General features: G+C 44.7%; 1 protein-coding gene across 1 annotated transcript in view; it reads left to right on the forward strand.

The window, feature by feature from the left end:
• Nucleotides 1-24367, forward strand: part of lrrc75a (leucine rich repeat containing 75A) — a 106311-nt gene extending 81944 nt beyond the window's left edge. The window contains exons 4-5 of the mRNA XM_033632026.2: nucleotides 15505-15778; nucleotides 16073-24367. Of these exons, the coding sequence (XP_033487917.2) occupies nucleotides 15505-15778; nucleotides 16073-16687 (889 nt within the window). The 3' untranslated portion in view covers nucleotides 16688-24367. The remainder of the gene's footprint in view (nucleotides 1-15504; nucleotides 15779-16072) is intronic.
• The last annotated feature ends 940 nt before the right edge of the window (nucleotides 24368-25307 follow it).

Consider the following 25307-nt stretch of genomic DNA (forward strand, 5'->3'; position numbering starts at 1 on the left):
TGTGATCATAGCACACAGACGAGAGCAGGGAAAACAATGAAACACCCATTTCTAAAAATACATGAGATTATGACAGAACCAGCAGCAGTGATGTGTGAGAAGGAAACAATGAAAGAATCAGTAGAAAAGGTGATTCACGCGGATTATGCTTCTGATAAATTTAAATGATCTGCTCTCACAGGGCTTAGAAGGAAGACGCTTTAATGTTTTTGAGTCCAGATGTTGTACTGGAAAACACGTGTTTAATCCCACCACTTCCTTCTCGCTTCATCTCGTCTCAGAGTGCTGCGTACTGTCCTCTGTTGTCTACAAACACGTGCATGTTTGGAAAAAGGATCATTCTTCTTGCAGCACACAAACATATAAAGTATTGTGGCGAAGCGAGGAAATTCAAATGTAACCTTTGCTGTGTGCCCGTGATGTAAAGCTCAGTGCTGCACGGTGACACGGGGCCACGCCAGTCATCTGCTTTAAATGCATTGGCATGGCTGAGTATGAATTCATAAGGCCGTTTGAATCAGATAAAATAGGACTGATGGTTCGCCATCTCCAGCCTCCTCCACAATACAACACCGTCATTTGTTTGCGCCTCAGTGTGACTCATGTTTATTCCCAGTGGACCAGTGACCTCTTGTAGCTGTGTGAATAATGCTATTACCCACTGAGCTCCTCTGCTGCCTGACACAGATAAAGACACTCTGTATAACTCTTGATTGTGTTTTGTAGATGAAGAAGTGAAGAGAAGCCAACTGCCTCGGTCACAGTTCTTCTTTGCATTGTTCAGCTGGAAGATGAACTTTCAAACAGCGTGAGACATTCTGTCCTTTGAGACAGAAGTTTGGGAGTTTTTTTATGGATTTTTAAGTCTCAACACATGAAAAAGTTGCTCAGTTTGGTGGCGGTGAGGGCAGCTCAGAGAATGCTGCTCCTAAAAAAGGCTGCACGATATCAGGAAGATCTGTCGAAAGGTTGGGTTTGAGCCAGGAGGGAGCCGGTGATGTTGAGAGCGGTTTCAAGGCGAGAGAGAATGACAGAATGGGTGATGGTGTCGAATGCTGCGCTCAGGTCAAGTAGGATGATTATGTGCAGTTTGCCGGCATCAGAGGAGAGGAGAAGGTCGTTTGTGACTTTGAGGAGGGCAGATTCAGTGCTGTGGTGGAAACAGAAACCAGGCTGTGAAGGATTGGGAACAGTTGTCAAGGAGTTTGAGGAGTTTGTTGATTGTAGTGAAAAGTTTTTTGGGGTTTCCGAAGCCAGACTGTATGAGCTGAGAGTAATAGGTGGAACAGGCATGTCAGAAGGCGTCTTTATATTTTTGAAGGTGGTCTTTGTAGGCTTGACATTGAATTGAGGAGTCTTTCTAGCTGATGGTCCCGGGTTTTCATCTGGCGAAGTTCAGCAGTGTACCATGGAGCAGAGTGGTTGAAGGAGATGTTTTGGTTTTGATGGGAGCAAGCTGGTCAAGGCAGGAGGAGAGGGTGTTGTTGGTAATCATTTTAAGTAGGTCGGATGTGGTGTGGGGGTCGGGCGGAGGGGAGGTGGACATTTTATTCATGAGAAGGGATGAGAGAGAGGACGAAGAGATGGAGTGGAGCTCGCTGAAGTTGATTGTTCGTTTTTGTTTAGGCATGGAGGCGGGCAGTCAGTGTCAAAAGTGATCGCTAAGTGGTTAGAGATGGTGAGATCAGAGCCAGGTAGTTGGTGTATAGTGGGACCAGTGGAACAGACCAGGTCCAGTATGTTGAGTGAGGTTGAAGCAGTTTAGTGTTTCAATGAAGTCGGTGTTAAAGAGCTAATCTAGTGAACCCAAATGCAGACAGAGACAGAGACTGGGAGCAGGATCAAAGAGGTACTTTATTTACAGATAAATGAGTGGAGGAGTAATAGGTGGATAAAGTCGGAGGCAAGGAAACAGGGCAGGGGAGCTCAGAGGCAGGGTGACCAGGATGATGCTGAGGGCACGAGGATACAGGTATTAGCAAGAGTATCAACAGACAAGGAAGGCTCGAACGGGACTGACTGTGGAGCTGAGCGTATGATCAAGCAGCGTGCTGAAGTTGGAGCCCGGTATTTGAAGCAGAGTAGATCGTAGATGATAGCAGCTGCTGCCTGACTCCAGCACACCTAATTCCACTCCTGCAATCAGAGGGAAAGAGAGAGGGAGAGAGGGAGAGAGGGAGAGCTCCTGGCTAGGAGGGAGAGGAGGCTGCCGCAGAGGGTGTGACAGAATATTGCGATGACAATAAGACTCATGATAAATAAATATTGAAGAATGCAGTTTTAATGTCTCTGTGATAGGTAGGGGTGGGGCGGTTCATCAGTTTGCAAAACATGTGGCAGTAAATTAAGCTTCACCTGGTGGAAGCGTGAATTTCTCCAGAGAGAGAGCTGCAGCTGAGAACCTTGCCTACAAAGTGGAAGTGACGTCTCACAGGAAAAAAAGTGCAGCGACACTCGAAGTGAAAGCATCCCGGAGCGCTTTGTCAAGACAGCAGCAGAAAGCACCAGTGGTGCCAGCAGGATTATATTTCATAGTACGCACAGGAACCACCTCCCCAGATCAGCCCTCAAAGTAACTGAAAACAAAATGTTGTGTGTCCCAATTTGTCTTCATTCAGAGGAGCTAAGCCAATAACAGCACCACCTGACTCTCTGTGCGTCCTGCAGTTCAGCCAGAAAGACGCTCATGTGGGTCACCTGGGCAAGAGGGAACAATAGACATGATGTCGTTTGATCAAGAGATGATGCAGCAGCTGGGCAAGTGGTGTCCCACCTGTGTCACGGAGAACAGTGCTGGATATTCATCCACCTGAACACTCGACTTGAGCGGCTGATTTTCCAAGCTCCTCCTCTCCGGCTGAAGTCGACCTAATCAGTGTAATCAGATGCTGGAGTGATTACTGGGAATGTGACTCTGCAGCTCCTGATGGCACATGATTAGATCAAACTACTGGAGTCAGTGAGGAGTGTTTAAAATATGTCACAACTTTCCATTCAGACAGAGAGCAGTCCTGCGTGTACGATGGAAGGATGAAATGTTCCTGCTCGTCTGTTGTGTGTTAACAGAGACACAGTGAGGCAGACATAAACAAGAGCACCCACAACCTCTGTGCTACCTGAGTACAGCATGTTGCACAGGAGGAGACGGAGCAGGAGGTGTTATCTCACCTTCTCTGTCACAGCACAGGAGGGGAGAGGAGACAAAAGGAGACTCGCTGTCTTTGGTGTGCACAGGGACAAGCTGACTGGGTGATAAATGATCGCTGAGGGGGACAGACGCACAGGCAGGCACGTAGAGGAGAAATATCTGAAGTCTTACTCTCAAATAATAAAATGCATTATCTTACGAAACACCTGTATTATCTCCTCCACCTTTATTTATATACATTTCATGTCTGAGGAGGATGCAGCCGGTGACATGGAGGCGCTTTCACCTGGATTCACCTATTGAGTCAGTGCCAGGAAGCAAGTGGGTGGTTTCAGATCTTTCAGAGGAGCAGATCAGGCAGAAAGGCGAGAGCGCGCATGATGTCGATATATGTGGCTGGATGCACGACATGGAGAGAGACAGGGACAGACACGGAGAGGGAAGGAGGTGACATACAGCTACGCCTCGTGGTGACACGCCCAAGAAGAGCTGAGGGGAAAGAAATCCAGGCTGTGACGACGTGTCTTAAAACATGACTACATTTGTGGGGATAACTGAGGGAGGAGCTCATCAGACGATCAGCATGGGAACGTTGATGAGGGAATGATCCCGTGATGATCTGATTTCTGGTACATTTTTTCCCTCCATTATAATGCATCAGTGTCATACTCAGTGCTCAGTTAGGTCATCCTGGACCACATTCTGTTCTGTATAATGATGTCACACACAGATACAGGGGGGATTAAAAGACCTTTTGAGTGGTTGTCATGTTTAAACCAAATACTACCTGCTGACACCTTCCATTAATGCCAGTCATTATCCAAAGCATGCAGTCGTTGCCATTAATGTCTTGCTAAAAACAGCTACTTTTGATCACACAATCGCTGCTGAGAAATGCTGTTGATGTCTCGCTAAAAAACTCCTACATGTGGTGGCAAAATCGCTGCTGGAAATGCCATCAGTCTCACTAAAAACAACTGCTTTTGGTCACACAATCACTGATGGAAATGCTGTTGATGGCTTACTAAAAAACACCCGCTTTTGGTGGCACAATTGCTGCTGAAAATGCCGCCAGTGTCTCGCTAAAAATCAACTGCTTTTGGTCGACAATTGCCACCGGAAATGACGTCAAATCTTGCTAGAAACACCTGCTTTTAGTGGCACAATCACTGCTGGAAATGCTGTGGATGTCTCAGTAAAAAACACCTGCTTTTAGTCGCACAATTGCCACTGGAAATGACGTCAAGTCTTGCTTTTGGCCGAGCCATCACTGCTGGAAATACTCCCAATAACTAACTAAAAATGAACTGCTTATGGTGGCTGGAAATTCCAGCTGTTTTGCTAAAAAAACAACTACTTGTTGTCGTACAATTGCTGCTGGAAATGATGTCAAATCTTGCTAGAAACACCTGCTTTTGGTGGCACAGTCACTGCTGGAAATGCTGTGGAAGTCTCAGTAAAAAACACCTGCTTTTGTTGCACAATTGCTGCTGCAAATTAAGTCAGATCTTGCAAAACAAAAATCCTGCTTTTGGCCGAGCCATCACTGATGGAATTACTCCCAAAAACAAACTAAAAATGAACTGCTTTTGGTGGCACAGTTGCCGCTGGATATTCCAGCAATCTCGCTAACAAACAACTACTTGTGGTCGTACAATCGCTGCTGGAAATGCTGCCGATGTCTTGCTAAAAAACAACCGCTTTTTATCACACATTCACCTGGGAAAATGCTGTTGAATTCTTACTAAATAACACCTGCTTTTGGTTGCACAGTCTCCGCTAGAAATGCTGTCAATCTTGGTAAAAAACAATTGCTTTTGGTGACACAAAGGCTGCTGAAAATGCCGTCACTCAGTACGTTTACATGGACAGTTTAATTCCACTTTTAATCGGAATGGAAGGCCATTCCGATTAAAAGTGGTCATGTAAACGGTCATTCCGATTGAAAAACGGTCATTCCGATTGAAAATTAAATCCGATTAAAGGGGGTGGTTTATTCCATTCGTCATTCCGAATGAAAGAATTTTGTGTGCATGTATACACTCATTCCTCTTTAAGTTCATTCCGGTCGTTCTGCGCATGCTCGTTTCCTTGCCCTTCTGGCGCGATGACGTATATAGCGCGCATAGCAACGGGCTGCATAGCAACGGGCTGAGATTGAGCAGTCGGACTCGTTGCACTCACCGGTTTCCATTCGCCACAGCACGGTCTTCTATCTCCCTTCTTCGACCTTCTACCTCCCTTCTCCTCCTCAACAGACGAAGCATTAGCAGAACAAGGTTGTTGTCGTACTGCTGCTTCAAGAATATAAGCAAACACACCCGAAAAAGGCACTAAGAACGGTACCGTCAAGCATCTTGTTATCCGGAGCGAGGACTACAGTGTTTTCTTCCGGTAAACGTAAACACGTAACATCCGCCCCGCCCCCTATCCAATCAGAAACCTTCCCTGCCCCAAACCTTGCACAGACCTGAATAAAGGCGATTGAACTGATCTCCCATGTAAACCCTCATTCGGAATGAATATTTCCCATGTAAACTACCTGGAAAGACTTTAATTCAGAATGATTTCATTCAGATTTATTTCATTCCGAATGAGAAGCCATCATGTAACCGTTGCCAGTGTCTGGCCAGAAAAACAGCCAGTTTTGGTTGCACAGTTGCTGCTGGAAATGCCATGTCTCGTTAAAAACACCCACTTATTTTAGCTTTTGGAATATTTTGTTGAGTTATATATACTTTCAAAATGAAATGCTCGGGGAGTACACCGACCCAGACGCCAGAATATGTGTTGGCATTGTATGTTTCACCAAACCAGGGATAAGTAACATTTGTACGCTGTTGTGTCACGTTAATGTTAAAACTTTATATTTTTGACTTCTCCGTGGTCCATATGTGGTAATGTTTAGGCACAAAAAACACTTGGTTATAGTTAGAAAAGATCATGTTCGGGCTTAAAACACCTGTCTTTTGTGATAAAAATCACCATTGGAAATGCTGCCCGTGTCTCACAAAAGAAAACACCTATGTTTTGTAACATTATTCAGCATCATAGCTACATATAAAGTGCAGGTTTTTGTTTTGTTTTGTCTTCGTCTGTCTATTTTATATGTATATCTTTTGTGTTATTTCTGAAAATCCCAATAAAACTAATTTTATTTAAAAAATACCACCGATTTAATGCTAAAAAAACGATCACTTTCAGTGGTACAATCACAGATGGAAAATTCATCAATCTCGCTAAAAACAACCGCATTTTGTCGCACAATTGCTACTGGAAATGCCGTCAATGTCTCGCTAAATATCACCTACTTTTGGTGGCATAGGCGCCGCTGTAACTGCTGTCAATCTCACTAAGAAACACAGCAGCCTCCAGATGTTGACTCCACTAAACTCACTCCAGTGTGCAGCTCTGTCCTGCTCTATTACATCTGGGATTACACTTGTCAAACAGATCAGTCCTCATCCTAAACACTTTTTCAGTTACTTGCCCACACAGAGCAGGTCAACAGCTTAGCGCATTTGTGATCCGTTTATCTGGCTATTTGGTTCATTTTATCCAGATTGTATGTGATCACACAGACAAAAAAAGTTATGTCACGATTATGGCTTAATGCCAGCCAGGTAGAAAAGTAGCCATCTGAAGGCAGCAGGTATCTGTTCTATCTGGAGTCTCTAACTGGAGTGACGTTGCACACTGTCAGTCTCCAGTAACACGCGGCAGCTCTGCTGGTTAAAGCACCAGATTGTTGTAAAATAGCTACAGAAGCCTCTGTGCAGATTTGCTGCAGTGTAAATCAACAGGTGTGTTAGAGATGCGTGCATTGAAAACAATAAACACAGCCCCATAAAAAATCGTAGATCAATTAAAACTTCTCTCTCTGCAAAGACGTCCCTCAGGTCCATGCAGTCCTGCCAGTCCTCCCCTGGTGTCTCCGTCCAAACTGCCTGGAGCTCCACATTTCTAATTACAGTGGCTGTGATGAGCAACATGATGTGATGATCAAGTTTTTTACCCTCTTATTTATAGAGAACGCCTTCATGAACCCTTAAAAAAACATGTAAAATATTAATTTTCTGTGGTATTATTATCTACTTTGAGTTTGGACTCAGTCCCGATGTGTTTCCCAGCTAATTAGTCCCAGTTCTGCAGCATCTGTTTCAAAGAAAATATTCAGGCGGTGATGCAAACACAACCTCCTCTACTTCTGCATGTTGAAACTTCTATTACTTAACGCTTGCAGCAGTTATTCTGACTGTCATCTTTCAATCGAGACCATATATGTGCATGTACTCCTGCTCTCAGTTTTACTTTGGGGACGTCTTCGACTGGTGTTTTAGGCAGATTCCACAGGAACTGTAAGAGTGAAGTCGCAGTGTGAAGATTAAAGAGGCAACTGTCTCTCTCCCAGATCGTCAGATGTGGCAGAGTGAAACACCTGACAGGCATAGCAACAGCAACCAACTGTTGAAGCTCTGATCATTCTGCAAAGTTACAATAACAAGAGTAAAAAGTCAGTTTATATCTGTGTGTGTCTCAGATGACGTCCTCAGCCCTCCGTCCTGCTGGTTACTGTCCAAGCAGGGGTGGGTGACCTCACTGTGGAGCGGGGGTGTGTCTCTCTGTAGCGTGGGATTCTGGGCTGAAGCCAAACACATCATGAGCTCTCTCAGCATCTCAACTGCTTTTTATTTGCACACTACTACTCTTTCCTTGTGTTGTTTATTGCTCTAAACGGAGGAGGGTGGAGTGTTGCTGCAGAGAGGTGGCGGATTGTCTGGGTAAAGAGCGAGGGACGGGCTGAAGCATGGGAAAGAAACATCTCCCCATGTTTGTGTCACGTCAGACGGAGGTTAGGGAGGGTGTGTTTCTCACTGAGTGCAGACAAACACAGGGAGGGGAGGAGCAGCTGAGCATGGGAGGAGAATATGAGCTGTCACGATTAGATCAGCGGTCTCAAACCACGCGAAGCGGAGAGCTGAGGGCACGGCTGCACCAGCTGTGTTAACTAATTAGCACACTTTCAATCATGGGCTGCTGAGTAGAGCTGGGCTGGTGCACAAACCTCCAGGGCCTCTGTGGGAAGTGGTTTTAGACGACTTACCCACAGACAGTGAGCGGCAGCCTCATCAGCCTCAAGGTGCTTTTTTTTCTCAGTTGATTTGCATTTACAAGAAGAAGTGACTCAAAGTTTTTAGTCAAAGAATACAAACAACCAAAGCCCTCCATCTAAACACAGTGGGCAATATGTTAACTTTCAACAGGGGGGACGGGCTGTCAGAGCAGCATCATGTGAGATGATTTAATGCAGTGGTTTCCAACTGGTGCAGCCACAAGGTCCAGATTTCTCCTTAGTCATTAGTTCAGGGTTCACACACTTTAATACATTCAGTGTCACACTTGCGTTTCATGTCTTCGAGCTAGTTTGCTGTCTCTGTCAAGTGATGGGGTGTTTTCTCAGAGTCCAGGAAGGATCCTCAAACAAATTTCAATGACATTTGCAATGTCCCTATAAGGCGGGTGGGAGGGGAGGCGGATGGTTCCAACTAACCCCAGACTTTCACCACAGAGCCTGGTGTTCACTTCCCGTATAGATGTAGAGCCAAACCATGATGATTTTTTTCTAAAACTACTGCAAAATCTTAGGGCTGCTGTGAAACTGCACTTCACTGGGGCAACAAAGAAGAAAGGGCCGCAGAGGAGACACCTGCATATCAATGTAAAGGCCCTGACACACCAAACCGACAGTCGGCCGTCGACCAAAGTCGGGCTGTCGGTGAGCGTCTGTCACCCAAGTTTTTGTGGTGTGTCCCGCACCATTGGCACTTCGGCGTCTGCAGTTTTTCGGCTGATTGAGCATGTTGAATCGGCGGCGGAGCCTGTCGGTGAGAGAGATCACTGATTGGCTGTTCAGGTTTTATTTCCTCGCCCCTGTAGTGAGTGAATGTGCCTGTAGTGAAACCGGGGCTAACCGGTGCTTCCTCCTCAGGCTCCACTTCACTCAGCTGCCCCACAGACCCGCTGCTTCTTCCCACTTTAACCTGAATAACAAACCGGAGCTAGCTGGGAGTGGCTAGCAGAGCGTTAGCCACAGCATGACCGGAGGGAAGCACAGCCAGTTAGCCTCCGCTAGCTTCCCAGCTAGCCCCGGCTCTCTGTTTGGATCCAACTGGAGCACTGAGCCCTGGTTTGTTATTCAGGTTAAAGTGGGAAGAAGTAGCGGGTTTATCGGGCAGCTGAGTGAAGTGGAGCCTGCGGAGGAAACACCGGGACCGTCTGGATGTAATAGTCCGTGGAGGTGCTGCGGTGCTCGGCTACACAGATAGGAAACCCCTCAGCTGACAGGATGTACCACTCTCTCACTCCGCTCTCTCTCACGCAGGCGCAGAACGTACGTGCTACTTGGCCGTCGGATGTAGTCCGTGTAGTGTGTTCAAATGCAGCTGACACAGGGCGACGTGAGGCGACATAGATGACGCAACAGTTGGCTTTCATCGCCGCTAGTTCTTTGATGTCAGTTTGGTGTGTCCGCACCTTAACTGAGCAAGAAAGTCACAAAACGTCCACAGACTGAGATCAGTGCAACAATAGTGTATTTATTTAGGACACTTGTGCACAAAAAGGAGATAAGGAGTGAGTAACAACAGCAGCAAACGTTTCAGTCCTTCCCTGAGCACTGATGAGAGTTAAGGACTGAAACATTTGCTGCTGTCTTTTATCACTTTTTTGCACTTTGAGCACCTTTTTTTGTGCACAAATGTCTGAAATAAAATGAAAAATGTTTTTGCATTGATCTCAGCCTGTGGACCTCTTTGTGGCTTTCTAGTTCAGTTACGTTGGTGTGCAGGTACCTTTCCCTTCAGCCCTTTTTCTAAAACTCAAGAGTCTGTCACAGCATCGCCTGTTTCTCACCTCAGATGTTTTCAGAAACATATTTTAGTGACTGTTTGGCTGTAAATGGGACAGTTTGCTCCAGCTGCCATGTTGAAAACAGTCGAGCCAAAAAGCACCACCCACTGGCCGGACCAACTCTCATTTTACAGCTGAACAGTACACTAAAATATGTTTTTTATGTCTAATGCAGGATGTTTTTTGTCTTTCTTAACACTTGTGGAGGCGTGTCACCTTCAAAATGGCCTCTCATTGTGTCATGTGGTCACCCACCTGCAATCACTTATTAATCAGCTTATAAAATGTTTGCTTGACTCCTGTCAGCCCTTTTTGCACCCTGATGAAGACCTGAGGGTTGTTTCAATGTAAAGCAGCATATTTTCTTCCCACACTAAAGTATAAACAGAGTCTTGATTCAGATTTGATCAGCGCTGTTTAGTTTGACAGTTTGACCTCAGTCCATGAGCAGTGATTGACATGATTGACAGCTGCGTTAGAGACTCATCTGCTCTGATTGCTTGTTTCATTCAGCCACAGAGAATTATAGCAAACGCCATTAGAAGCACAACATGATATTTTTCTCATGCTACTGTCAGTAAACAGTTCAGCGAATACGAGAACAAGTTGTTTTAGTAAAAGTTACCAGCTGCTGCTTTAAGTGGCCGAAACACCAGTGAATTGATTAACATCTTATTGAATACGGTTGTTTGCTGAGTGTTTTGGTCCATGCTAATTTCCATGTGTGAGCGTGTCCTGATGTTACGGAGAGCAGCTGTGCTGAAATATCCAGATTTCCCGCAGGGTATGTGTAAAGGTAGTGACGGTGACAGTGATGCAGAGGGTGGAGGCGACCGCAGGGAAACAAGCCAACCTAATTACAGCACAATAAATTCTGTGGGAACCTGGCACTGATTCTGTCGGCCAGTTTGGTTTAATACGCAGCAAGAATAATACACAGAGTGTCTAAAAACCCTCAGCAGCAGTTATTTATTGTACCTTCACAGGTATATGGGTTTATGTTGACTGTTTCTCCTGCCCTGATCGTAAAGTGCTGAAGGGAGCAGAGTTTTGTTTTGGTCACATTTGAACTGGAGATGTAAGTGATTGCCAAATAAACTGCAGCGACATGCTGAGGTCTCCTGAGGATCACTGGCTGTGTAGTTCATGGGAGATTTCTTCAAATCCCATCACACAGAGGGAGGTTCATAATAGAAAAACACAGTGATGTGAAAGAGCACATAAACCAGATAAGAGCTGTCCGGACTGTTAACATGCTTTAACAACATGTCACATGGGCCACAGTACTTAAAGTGAGTCAGTAGTGTGTGTCCCATTGTAAACCACGGCTGTGTCTCAGGGCTTTGTGGATAAACCTGAGCTTCCATAGTTCCAAGTTGGAGGCAGCATGGTTGCGCATCAGTTATGCCACCATTTGTTGGAATTAATTACAAGCACGAATTCTTCACTAGACTTACTGGACAAAGATTTAAACGCAACCGTTTTGTTTTTGCTTCCATTTTTTACAGGTTTAAGTTAAAGATCTGAGAATTTTTAATGCACTCAATAGATATATTTATGTCAAATTTTGGTCACAAATTGAGCATAGTTAGTTCAGGCAGGACACGATGTCAAGCTCAGCTCACATCCCAGCTACATCAGCTGATCCCAAGCAGCCCAATCAACTGATGGATCAGCTGATTGATTGAAAGCAGTGGTGTAATGGAGGGTATATGCAGGTATACGGGGTATACCCTCCTGTTTTTATGGCTGTTTGTGGTATACCCACCCATCAGCCAAAAAGCCATTGGAATATATAGGAAAGTATACCCACTTCTTCCATGGATAAGCTACCCATTTACCGACTGCTACACCCACCTCATCATCTACCACTACACTACTGGTGCAGAGCACTCTCAACAAGATAAGAGAAAAACCATTTTGTTTTCACTATCCACAATTGAATGTTCAACACAAGGAAATGTTTTAAATTTCAGGAACATAAAAACGTTCATGAGTGAGGGTAGAATGGAGCATGAGATGGATCGGTGGTTGGGCGCTTCGTCTGCAGTGACGCAGGCGCTGTGCTTAGCGTCATGGTGAAGAGGGAGCTGAGCCTGAAGGTAAAGCTTCCAATTTACTGGTCCGTCTACGTCCCAGCCCTCACCTATGGTCATGAGCTCTGGGTAGTGACCCAAAGAATGAGATCGATGATACAAGCGGTTGAAATCAGTTTCCTCTGTAGGGTGTCTGGGCTCAGCCTTAGAGATAGGGGGAGGAGCTCGGAGTAGAGCTGCTGCTCCTTTGTGTTGAAAGGGGTCAGTTGAGGTGGTTCAACATCTGATCAGGATCCTCCTGAGCGCCTCCTGTTAGAGGTGTTCCAGGCATGTCCCACTGGTTGTTTTTAGTTATTTTATATTTTATTATTTTAGATTATTTTTACAGTGTGGTATTAGTACTTTTGCTAAAGTTTATTTAAGTCTATTTAAAAGTATGTCAATTTCACCACTGCTGAAGTTTTTCTTCTTTGGTGACACCTCTCTAATTCTTGGGCATGTATCAGAGTCCTTGCACAGTGCACAACACCTGCCCTTATATAGTGTATAGGGGACGTTATTCATCACGATTCATCATCCAGAACACCTGGGTAAGAGCAGATTTGGATGGTTAAGGACGTCTGGTGCATCTAAGTCGACTTCTTTTATTTTTTCTCCTAACAGCAAAATAAAAGAAAATACAGGAGACATTTTAGAGAATGTTGCTACATGAGGCCCAGTGACTCAGGATGACCTCTCAGAACTCTTGTGCTTGGAACGTCTCTTGTCCAAGTCACCAGGAGCAGACTAAACAGGATTAAAACAAGGTTTATTTGGACAGGATCAGGTTTGGCAACAGGTTGGCAGACAGGAGAGGCAAACTAGGCCGAGGGGCAAAGGCAGGCAGCCCATAAACAGGCACTTTACACAGGCACACAGACAAACAGAAGGCTGGAGGGCCGTGACGTAAAACAGAGGGTCTGGCAGAGACCTCAGGCTGGAGGTGAAGGAGATGGATCATCTGGCTGCAGGTGTGCTGGAGGTCAACAGTCAGTCAATATGTTTGAGTTTTGGACTGCTGGTTAGATAAGACAAGACATTTGAAGTCATCACAAAGGACTCATGGAAAATATGATCTTTCACTGTTTAGTGACATTTTCCACATCAAAGCATCAATACAATTAAACCTTTTTCTTGGCCGCAGAGTCGGGCTGTCTGTGTGAAGTCACAGATCCACCCCTCATTCCTCCACAGCTCCACCCTCTCGTCCAAATATGGTCACTTTGGGCTCCAAAAATCCAAGATGGCGAATGCCAAAGCAAAAATGCTGAACTCCAGGCTTCAAAATGGCAGTCCACAAACCAGTGTGTGACGTTACGTTAGCTACGTCCAATATTTATAGAATAAATGTCCGAGGATCACCAGAGTCCTTATGATTCATCCTCTGAGGACCATGAATGTTTGAACAAAATTTCATGCCAGTTCTTCAGATATTCCAGGATCACAGTGGTGGGCCAACTGACCAACAAATCCAAAATCAGCACAGTTTCTGTCTCTTTCAGCCGCCCAGTCCCAAATGATGTTGAGTGACAGCCAGCTCCGAAATCAAACCAGAAATAAAACATAGTGACAGACCACTCTGTGTGACCCTTGGGAGAGTGAGTAAAACATTTTTGGAAGGCTAATTTTGACCCACGCTGGCTGCTTAGCTTTGGGCTGCTCTGGCCTAGATTCCTCTGAAGTCCCTCTGGTACGTGAACAGATAAATATATTCAGCTGTTAGCTGAAGACAATAGTCGGATCCCACAGTCTGCAGCACAGTCACTACTTGTTTGGCCAGCATTGTGCTGATCAGAGCTGTAGGTCTCTGCTGCAGCTCATCTTCTGTCAGTCTACAGTAGAGGCAGATTTACTGCCAGACGGTTAATCCTAAATAAAGCACCCTACTGTGTGTGTCCCTAAACCTCACCTCCCTGTGTGTTATATGTGGGTGATAATCAACACTGGCCTTCACATCGCCCCCCGTGTATTACAAGCATTGTTTTCACTTGTAAGCTGGGATATTAAACTTCTGATCTCAGTTCTTCTTTTTGACGGAGCAGACCCCAGATCAGTCCTTTGTGCTCGGCTCTCTTCTCTGCCAGGCGCCCCACTCGGGTTATTTTTAGCCGGGACCATGTGGTTGGAGAGTATAGCTTTAAGTGTTTTGCTGCTCAACAGCCATTTATCATTCCCCTAACTTCAGTTTCTTAAGCCCCAAATCCCCTCAGTGTCTCTCTGTTTTTGTCTGGGAGCCACACAGCTGCAGTGTTTGTCTGCTTATGTAGTTTAATCAGTGTAGTAGTGTAGTTTTCACTTTCTGTGCACATTAACTCATGCAGTGTGGACTTGTCTTCATTCTTTCCTGTCTTTGCATTGACAGTAGGACTCACCACAGGGCTGTAGTGAGCAGATATAGCTGGTATTGCTTTTTGATTTTGGTTTGAAGGTGCTGATACACCTGAAATTTACACCTAAAGAAATAGTTTGACATTTTGTTTGAGTTTGACGGTTGTTTGCTCTCTTGCTGAAATTAAAAGTTGAAGACTACTACTATAATTGTGAGCTTTAGAGGAGCTCACAGGCAGTTCTTTCTTACTTACCAGGCTAACTGTTTCCCTCCATTTCCAGACGTTGTGCTAAGCTACGCTGCCGGCTCCAGCTCGTAAAATGTACATAACTATTGGACATAACCAACTTGACCCACTGGTTTGTTGACTCTTATTTTGAAGCCTCGAGTTTGGCATTTTGGTCGTCGCCATCTTGGATTTATGGAGCCAGAAGTGACCATATTTGGGCGAGAGGGTGGATCTGACTTGTAGTGACCCCTTGCAGACAGCCTGTCAAATTGGCCTCATAGCTTCATTTTAAACAGACAGATATGAGAGTATTATTCTTCTCATCTCACACTCACCTGGTAGCATGAACAACCGGCCCCAAACGTTACCAACTGAAAATCTGCATTTTGTGGCAGATATGACCGATGGAAGTATGTCGTTGTGTCAGGGTGTAACATCTGGAGGGTCTGCTCTAAACTGGGCACATAAACCAGAACATCTAAAGAAAGAAACAGTGGAGTCCATTATTGTTTGATGTATTGTGCACTGGCTTCTTCACAGTGAATAAATTACAGCCAATAGGACACAAACGTGGTAAAGGAAACATCACCACATTGCTGAGCTGTCACTTTGACAAGTGTGAGGTTGCAGGTTTTATGATTAGTGGAGGTGTTATTGTATATGATTATTATGAGCACCTGCAGGTATGAAACAAGAGTGACCATTAAAATGATTACAAGTGCAACACATGATGAAATATACATACATTTAAGATAATCAATCAGATGCATGGTATCACCATGGCTCTAATATTTCTTCATATGTCCATCTCTAGTTTGAAGGCGGTGCTGTCGGCCCCTCTGTCCAGCGGAGCATTGGATCTGTCCGGTATCCCTCTGGTGCCTCGGGACATGGAGCGTCTGTGTGCTCACCTACAGCGCCACGCGTCCATCGTGGTCAGCCTGGAGCTGGGCTTCACCGAGCTGACGGACGAGGCGTTCCTCCTGCTCCTGCCCACGCTGGCCGCGCTGCCACACCTGGAGACTCTGGCTCTGAACGGAAACAGGCTGACCAGAGCTGTTCTGAAGGAGCTGACGGACGCCCTGAAGGTCAGAAAGTCACTTGTCTTTTTAAGATTCAGTGAAAGAACAGAACATATTTACTGTGCGCCAATAAACAATAACACAAACCATCAGGAGACGTCTCTGCTAAAGAGATCAATGGATAAAGAAAAATAATCTTTATCTTAAAATAATCTTTAAAAGAAAATCTTTAAAATAATCTTATATTGTAATATAATAATATATATATATATATATATATATGTATATATATATGTATAATATTACAATATAATAAGATGATGATATGTTAATACAGTGTGTTGATATTTCTCCCCTCAGGATCCCGGCAGTTTCCCCAGCGTGACGTGGATCGATCTGGGCAACAACGTGGACATCTTCTCCCTGCCGCAGCCCTTCCTGGTCAGCCTGAGGAAGCGCTGTCCCAAGCAGGGGAACCTCCCCACCATCCTTGAGTTCGGAGAGAGTCAGGCCAGCGACCCCCCCGAGAGGCTGAGGGGGCTCGGGGAAGAGGAGGAGACGGACGACACCAACCGGACTGAGAGCATGGGAGAGCTGCGGTCGGAGGTGGAGGAGGAGCTGGACGGAGAGATGGAGATAGAGGAGATGATGGAGGAGCTGCTGGACTTCGACAGGGAGGTGCAGGGGAAGGAGGATGAGGACGAGAGCATGTGGACAGTGGAGGAGCAGAGGAGGCGGGTGAGGAGAGGGGAGGAGAAGAGGGCAGAGAAGGAGGCGGAGAAGGAGGTGCAGAGGAAAGAGCAGTGGCGGGCAAAGAAGGCGGTGATAGCAGACGATGACGACGACACACACAGCCTCTCCTCCCACCTGTCATGCTCCAGCCAGTCACAACACTCCTCCGGGGCCGTTGAGCCAATGAGAGTGGAGGAGGATGACTTAGACGAGGCGACGGACCAATCGGACCACTTGACCTGATTGCTGCTCCCTCCTCTGCTCATATTTCCCCTCCTGTGTCGAGTCCTGTGTGGAAGGAGGCAAGAGACGACTTTGTCTCCTGCAGAGGAGTGTGCTCAGAGTCAGACAGGCTGCAGCGCTGGAAGGATGTAATCCATACGAACACTGGATGCTCCGCCCACTGATCTGATTTGTGACCAGCCGCCGCGGCGTTTAGATACTGGCAGAGTGACAGCTGAGCCCTGGCAAGTCATGGTGACTTTAACACGAGAAGACAATCCCCAACAGGACGCCTGTTTCATCGTAACTGTCTGTTTTTAAAGTAGGATGCCAATGTATAGAATAGACGGATTAATTATATCACATGAGGCTTTTATGTATAGAATGTTAATCTTTATTCAGGTCCTTTCCTCCTGGTTACCCCGGTGACACCTACATGTGCCTGTGACACGTCCCGTTACTGGTTAAGAGTGTGTGTCGAGAGATAGAAGGAGACCAGAAGATGTAAAAACAGACACACACACACACTAGACAGGGCCCTTAAACCCTTTTAAAAAATATTTTTGCCAAAAAGTAGAAGTGGAAATGTATAAAATGTTTCCCTCCCACGTACGTCGACTTTTAGCCAGATGGACGGGAAGATAGGCGGGAATCAAAAAGTCAGGCCAACTGCCTCGTGGAAATCAGTCGCTTCTTTAGAAATGAACAGATGCACGGCGCTTTAGTGGAGGAGAAGTCCACTGAAGATGAGATTAGTCAGCTGAAACCAAAAGACACAAACAACTGGTAAAGAGAAGGACTGTGAGGAGAGCAGGAGACATGTTTGGAAGGACAAGGGCTCGCTGTGGCGTCTGTGTACAGAGGATAGATCTGCTAACCTTATTGCCATGTGTCCCAAAGCAAAGTGCTGGGGTATCAAGTTGAAATATTTAGTAGCCTTTTTCCTCATAATCCAGGTCATGTTTCACTCCGCAGTGCTGTACACTAGTGTGTGTGCCACATGCTTACGGTGCTGTGTTTATATATAGGCCGCAGCCATGATCGCACTCACGTCCGCTGGGTTACAACAAACTATATCCTTATGCAGTATGTAGCTCTCACCCGGCCTGCGCTTTCCATTCATGTGTCACTTGTAGTCCACGCAAAGCTTTAACATGACAAACTGTACATGTGGGTGCACAGTATATACTGTATATATGGTTGTTCTCTGTGCAGGAGCAGATTGTTTAGACTGTAGATGAGCTACTTAAAGAGGAATACCACTAAATTTAAGAATTTATATATGTTATTTTTGTGGTCTGGGATAGTTGAAGCTATATTTGTGTACAGTGTAGTGGAGAGGTGTTATAAAAATGTAAATGAAGAGACTATTAAGGTGCCTGGTGAGACTGTCCTGATGGCGTGAGCTCAACATCCTGTTTCGCTCTTTGTATCAGTCTGGACTCGTCGCCGCCCCAAACACTTGCCAGACATTAAAGTCCAACCAGGGCCAATCAGGGACTGTGTTGTAGTAGATGACGTACAATGCAGGCCACAGCTTCAGAACAGTAATGGCGGGTCCCGAAGCAACAAGCGCTAACTCTAAGGCTGCTGTCAGCCCTCGAGTCGTCTCCTTTGGTCTGAATCAGGGACTCATGTTGTTCCAAAGTTGTATAATTGCCTAGAGTTGGTTCGTGTTCTCACGGCAGCATTTACAAGAGGACCAGATCAAATGCCTTGTGTGAGAAAGCTGCTCTTGATTGGTCAGAATTTCCATGTGGGAAAAATCCAGGAAGTAAAGCAAACGTTGAAGAAGAGTACACTTGCAAGATAAATGTGACACTTTCTAATGTCACAATGGAGGGACAACTACGCAGGTTGATTTTAGCGCTGCTCATCGTGGACTATATTGCTGTCATTGTTCATTTTAGTCAAACCATACAGTTTGAAAACGAGGCGCGGCTCCAACTAGAAAACAATGTTTTGATGCATTGGATGTGCTGAATGTGCATATTAAGGCAGTACAGGAGGAGGTGCACATTAATAATCCTCCAGGACTGTAACATGCTCATGTTTAACCCAAACAATGTGTCATGTGACTGCAGTTGCTTCACATCCAGGTCGGAACACCTTCTCACCACAAACCAACCGCACCAGAGTTCGTCTGTAACCAGACCGAGACCACCTCTTCAAGAAGGTCTCAGTCTGGTTGTTTTGGTGCACACCTGAGTGTGATTGCTGTGTTCACACCTGCCCAAATGAACCACACTGAGGGGGCAAACGAACTTGAGTTTGATTGAACCGAACCAAACAGGGCAGGTGTGGAAGCATTCCAACTCTTACGTTAGTAAACACAGCAATAAGTGAAGCTATTGCAGAAATAGAGTCAACAACAACAATTACACAAGAACAAGAACATGCGCTAGTGGAGTTTCTCAAAGGAAAAGACATTCTCCACATTCCTCCGACACCTTAATAAATTAAATTCAACAGAAAAATCCTCAACAAAGCATTTGAATGGCGTGAGAGCTATGAGACGAAATCTGTGTTTCTGTCAAAGGAGTCTGGTGACTGTGGACGGGGGCAGCAGCAAAACATAATTTAGTCGCATTAAAATATCACCACCTAAAAAACAGTCGTCAGTTTAAGTGTACAATATATTTACAATACTTTCACAGCTTCACCTCGCTGTCAGACAGCTCTCTATAACGAGAAACGGACGTCACAACGTTATGCTTTCCTCAAAGCCACAGGACTCCATTGATACAAACAATCATCACATAGTCAGAACACAGGGAGTCTGTGGTCTTCTGCTGCCCCTCGATCGGGCAGTTAGTTTGTGTTCTGCTGTCACTTTAAGAACGGACCTAACCTGTCCAAACTGGGAGCGTAAGATCAATAACACACAACCTTCAATGAAGCCTCAGTCACGAAGGATGCTCAATGGCGTCCTCCCCGCTGCTCACCCTGCGTCTGCCCCAGGCCCAGCTGGTGCCTGCACAGTGCTGCTGTGCAACAGAGGGGAAGAGACTTAGCAGAGGAGCTGTAGACTGTGATTATTCTGTGCAGCATGCATGGGAATAAAATACAGTATATCTGAATACATTTCTTGCTTTTAACCTGATGGTGTTAGAAAGATGCAAAATTTGTCATAAGTCACGTTTTAGAATTAAAACAAATCTAGCGAGGAAGTCACCAAGTTGGGGACACCGTTCCTCAGGACAAATCCAGTGTTCATAGTCGTTTCACCACTGACTGACTGAAGGAGTTTGTCTGTCAAGGCAAGTTTTCCCGTGTTTGGGGTGGTTCAAACTGATACAGAGAGCGAAACAGTCTTTTGAGTTCATATCATCAGGACGGTCTTATGAGGCTAAATATTAACTTGTGTAGAGGAAAGCCTGTAAAAAAAAAAATGAATATATGCATTTATACTTTTCCCAAGGCACCAATACATTCACCTTTGGAGCTGTTAACTTGCATAAAAACTTAAGGCCTTTAATGCAGATGCTTGCAGTTGCAACACATAATCAGACTAAGAGCTCATATGGATCATATGGGCATGTTTGCCCATGCACCTGTCACATAGACTTTCTGGTGTGCAAGAACTTCTTTGAAATTGCAAGCCAGTGTAAAGGTCCAGATCTCCTCAAGAAACGTGCAACACTAAGTTGCTGGAGTACCTGAATATGGTAGTTGTTGGTTATGTAATGCAGGATCTCACCAACAGACACTGGATTGGAGCTGTGTTTTCATTTCATGATGTCTGTCTGCTCGCAGGATATATTACCTCAGACGGGATTTACATTGGGCTTTATTTAAAGGTCAGTGTGTGAACATGGCAGGAATCCAACATGAAGTACAATATCTTCTTGACAGCTGTGTATCATCGGTGGAGGTGTATACACTGCACTAAACAACAGCTCACACACAAAGCTATTTTATGTTCGATTGATTTAATTAGACTGGGAGTTCAGCAATTTAGTGTTTGCAGTTTTTAAAACTCAATTAAGCATCCCCGATTTAATAATATGTTTGTGCATGTCAGTATAATGATCATAATATTCATTGTTGCCCAGGAAACTGCTACAAGTCTACGTAAAGGTGCAGTCAGCGTTTTTAATCCAGTAGACCCTTTTAGGGCCGACGTCATGACGGCATCAGGTTGTTAGCTGGAGGTGCAGCTGCCTCTCCCCCACAGGGCTGTAGGCTACATAGGAGTCTTAAAATGTGTTTGTCTTGTTGTGTTATTGGAGCCAGAATAGAAGGAGTCATGGCTCCAAAGTATTTCCTGTTGTAGGGATGAATAAGGTTATGTGTATTAAGGGTTATCATGTCCACCTCATCAGAAACTGGGGAGGGATTAAGAGGAATATTGGATTTCTCTGGAACGCTAACTATTTAGCACATTAGCTAACGTTAGCTTCCATAGCAAAACAAACAAGTGTGGTCCTCCTTTGTAAGACTGGCTTCCTGTGACATCATCCATCCACTGAGTGAGAGCATACGGGTCGGCCAGTCTGGTCCCGTTGGTCAGTGTTTACTTATTCAAGTAACACTGGCGGTCCCGGAGAGTGAGTGACCTGACATGGTGCGTTGGTAAATTCAGTCTGACGCTCTACACTAAAATGAGAGCCCTGTTGGTGGAAGAAACGCAGCGTTATATTTCTACATGAATGAACCAACGGTTAAGTTAATCACACATTCACTCCGCTCGGCGCTCTGCTGCTCCGTCCTTCACAGACAGAGTGTCCAGAGTGCGCTCTGCCACTCTGAGAGTGCGCTGCTCTGGATAACCCAACGCTACATTCAGACAGCGCTCTGAATTTGTGTCAGACTGCGCTCCGACACTCAGAATGAGTATTCCTGAATGCACCACTCACATCATCTTCCTCCATTGTCTAAATCAAGCCAACAGTACTTGCTAGCTCGCACTAGCTAATGTCTGTGGAGAATTGTTTTGCCTCCAGCTAAGCCCCGCCCACCAAAAAACATCATACTGTTTACTAACAGTTAAAGGGTCTATATCAACAATCACTCTCCTGAATCGCTGACTCCACCTTTAAAGCCACAGTGTGTTGTAACCTACCCTGTATCGTTTATCAGTGAGCGGGGGGTAACTTGTGTCTGTTGCACATTTATAAACATTGTGTACGCACAAAACGAGGCCTGAAGGAGGCATGTGCCACTTCCAACACAAAAGTTGTGATCTATAAAAACAGACTTGATGGAAGAAACTTTGACCCATGCTTACGAATATTTTGGAGACGGGAAATTGGCGACTCGGTGAGGTGGAAGCCTATTTTTTGGCGCACACCATTTTTGGCTTTTGATCATACGTACACATTGTTTTATAAACAAGACCTTTGGTCAGTGGCAGCAACGTGACACTGCATGGATTATATAAAAGCTCGTCATACAGCAAACAGCTCCCGAACACCTCATTAACACAGACTGCAGAGATTTAGTGGTATTGCACTTGAAGGTGATGGCAAAGAGAAACTTCCCTTTAACCTTTACAATAAGCTATTTTTGCATTGACCCTCCAAAATCAACTTTACAAACAGCTCAGTTAAACAAACCCTTTAAACAGACAGACAGACAGACAGACAGACAGACAGTCAGTCAGTAGTGGGTAGGTCAACCTCATCACACATACAGTGACTGAGACAGAGGTTGTTCTTGAAAACCAATGTAAATATCAGCCATTGAAGCATCATATAGAAGCATGTCAGATACCGATGGCTGTAACGAGAGCTCAGATCGCGATGTTTGTAAACCATCAGCTATGGTTCAGTGTGCATCACTGGGTTTATACAATATACAGCCGATGGTTGGACCCGACGCTCAGGGTCAAACTGACTCAACATCTTGTTTCAGCTTATTAACTCTCAGGTTTACGGTGGTTTTCTGCTCACTACTGTAACACGAAACCTTCTGACTGCAGAGAGAGATTTGGGTGGTGGAGATGAGAGTCATGTGTACATGTTTGTAACGTGCTGAAGCCATGTTTGCTTTTATGTTAAGGTCAGTGCAAATCAAAGCAAAGAGATCACAGGAATTAGACATCAACATCGATGCAGGCTTTTAATTTGAAACCTTTCATCTCGGCTTGGGCGGTATCAAGGTATAACAGTACAAAAAATCCTGAAGGTAAGACTATTAATCATCAAAAGACGATACTCTCTCTACTAACCCTTTAAACATGGACTTACCACAGAAACCGTGGGAGATTGTTGTTTGCATGACCCTATTTTCTTCAAATTTGGCACAAAAATCCACTTGGACTTAACAATGAACTGATTAGAATATGGTGGTCAAAGGTCAAGGTCACTATGACATCCACTTTGAGTCACGGATAAACTGATCAGAATTTAGAAGTCAAAGATGAAGGTCACTGTGACCTCATCTGTGCATTCATAAACATAAACATTTCTTCAAATTAGGCACAAACGTCACCTTTGACATAAAGATGAACTGTTTAGAATGTAGTGGTCAAAGGTTAAGGTCACTGTGACCTTGCATCATCTCATTCTCGTAAAAGTGGTATCTCAAGAACACCTTGTGGGATTTTTTTCAAATTTGGCACAAACTTAAAGTTAAGGTCACTGTGACCTCATCTGTGCATTCATAAACATAAACATTTCTTCAAATTAGGCACAAACGTCACCTTTGACATAAAGATGAACTGTTTAGAATGTAGTGGTCAAAGGTTAAGGTCACTGTGACCTTGCATCATCTCATTCTCGTAAAAGTGGTATCTCAAGAACACCTTGTGGGATTTTTTTCAAATTTGGCACAAACTTAAAGTTAAGGTCACTGTGACCTCACAAACCTTAATATACTGTATACTCTGGTGAAATGTCAGGAAGGTATGGAAGTATGGAAAAATAGATACAGCTCAAGCCTACTTTTGTCATTCAGAATCACCCGACACAAAGTATTCGTTGCGGTTTGATCTCTAACCGATTACCGGACATTAACCTGAACTGATGCAGCATTTTGATCTGATTCCACGCCAGAATCCACGAACATGGCTTCTTTAATATTGTTTCAAATGTTTATCCTAACAAGTGTGTTTGCAGCATGGAATAACATGCCCAGAATATGCTTGAATATAAAGATGTGTTATTGAAAATGTAGCCACATGTCTATTGTTTGGTGATTTCCTCCCCAGAGTGCTTCATGTGTCTGTTTTACCATCGGCTGTTTGTACAGAGGTCAGGCACAGTGACTGCAGACTCTCTCTGTGTGTCACCACAGGCAGAACGCCTCGTCATTTCATGTGTTACACTAAGAGTTGACATGATCGTTGTGTTTACCTTGGACTCATGGAGCAGGAGGGGCTTATGAATGCTTTAAGTGACCAGTACATGTGAAGATGCCATGTTTGTCTTGCTCAGAGACTGCTGATATTTTGTGAGATGTAAAAAGACACATGTGAACCTGAAGGCATGCGTGTCTGTAGCCTTGAATCTTTTCTCTCTCCATGAATCTTTATTCGATATATATTTCTCGATCTGCAGTATACCTCTGTATTATTCTCTATACAGTAACTTCTTCTTTCACTCTCCCTCTTCCCCAAAGCTCCCATGGCTTTTATTTTCAGGCCACTTTATCAGGGTGATCCTTTGAAAGGAACTCTCTGTGTGTTCTTTACAGACGAAACTGTATCATTTTCTGTTGTGCCATGGATCCCAATAAATTCTACGATACAAAAACAAATCCTGCGTTTTCTTATGTTTGTATCTGACCTGTCGTCCACAGCAAAATTTTGGATTCTAGGTGTCAGCTACATCCAGAGTTGGTTCCTGCGATGTGAAGGAGCATTCATCAGCATCCACATGTTCTGCTGGTGGTAGCCGTGGTTAATAGCACACCCTGAAAAGAGCATTATGTGTTTTACTTACACCAATATTTGGTAGTAATTTCAAACTGGCTTATTTGTGCATCCTTTTTGGAAAATCTGATGCTTGATTTTAATTGGATTTTATTTGTTTATACAGTAACTACTCCCTGTTACATTGCCTCTAACATAAGGTGCTACAGATCTTAACAAAATGTAATAACTAAATGTGTCTCTTGTGTTGCATAGTAGCTGGTAAACTGCTAACTCACAATGTAAATATTGTGTGTATACCACTTTTAAATGGTTCAGTAGTTCAGGAATATCCCTATCATGTTTTTCATCTTCCTTGCCCGATGGTTCAGTGGATAGAGCAGGCACCCTGTGTACAAAAGGCCGTGTCCTTGCTGCAGCAGCTGCGGCCTCGGTTCCGAAGATAGTGTTTCATACAGAATATAGTGTACACATTAACATATGATTTGTGCTGATTAAGATTCAACAGAAGTCTTTGGCGCTTGGACACCAGAGGGAGAACTTTGTGATCGAGGGACATCTGAGCGGCAGCAGGATCAACCCCCCCATGGAGTCCAGACACTGGTGGTGGTGGCTGATGACTCTGAGGCTGATGAGGCTGATGAATCCGTAAACACTAGGTGGTGATATGGAGGTGGAGGGCATGCACGACTGCAGCAAGAAAGACCTACGGCAGAAAAAGAACCATATTTAAAATGAGGAGCAGTAAGATGATAGGCGGACAGAGAAGGTGTTCCGCTGTGCTGTTGGTTGATTGTGAACCAGATGAAAACAGCTGGTGACTCA

This window comes from Epinephelus lanceolatus, chromosome 4 (genome assembly GCF_041903045.1).
Source record: "Epinephelus lanceolatus isolate andai-2023 chromosome 4, ASM4190304v1, whole genome shotgun sequence".
In the NCBI taxonomy this organism is placed as follows: domain Eukaryota; kingdom Metazoa; phylum Chordata; class Actinopteri; order Perciformes; family Serranidae; genus Epinephelus; species Epinephelus lanceolatus.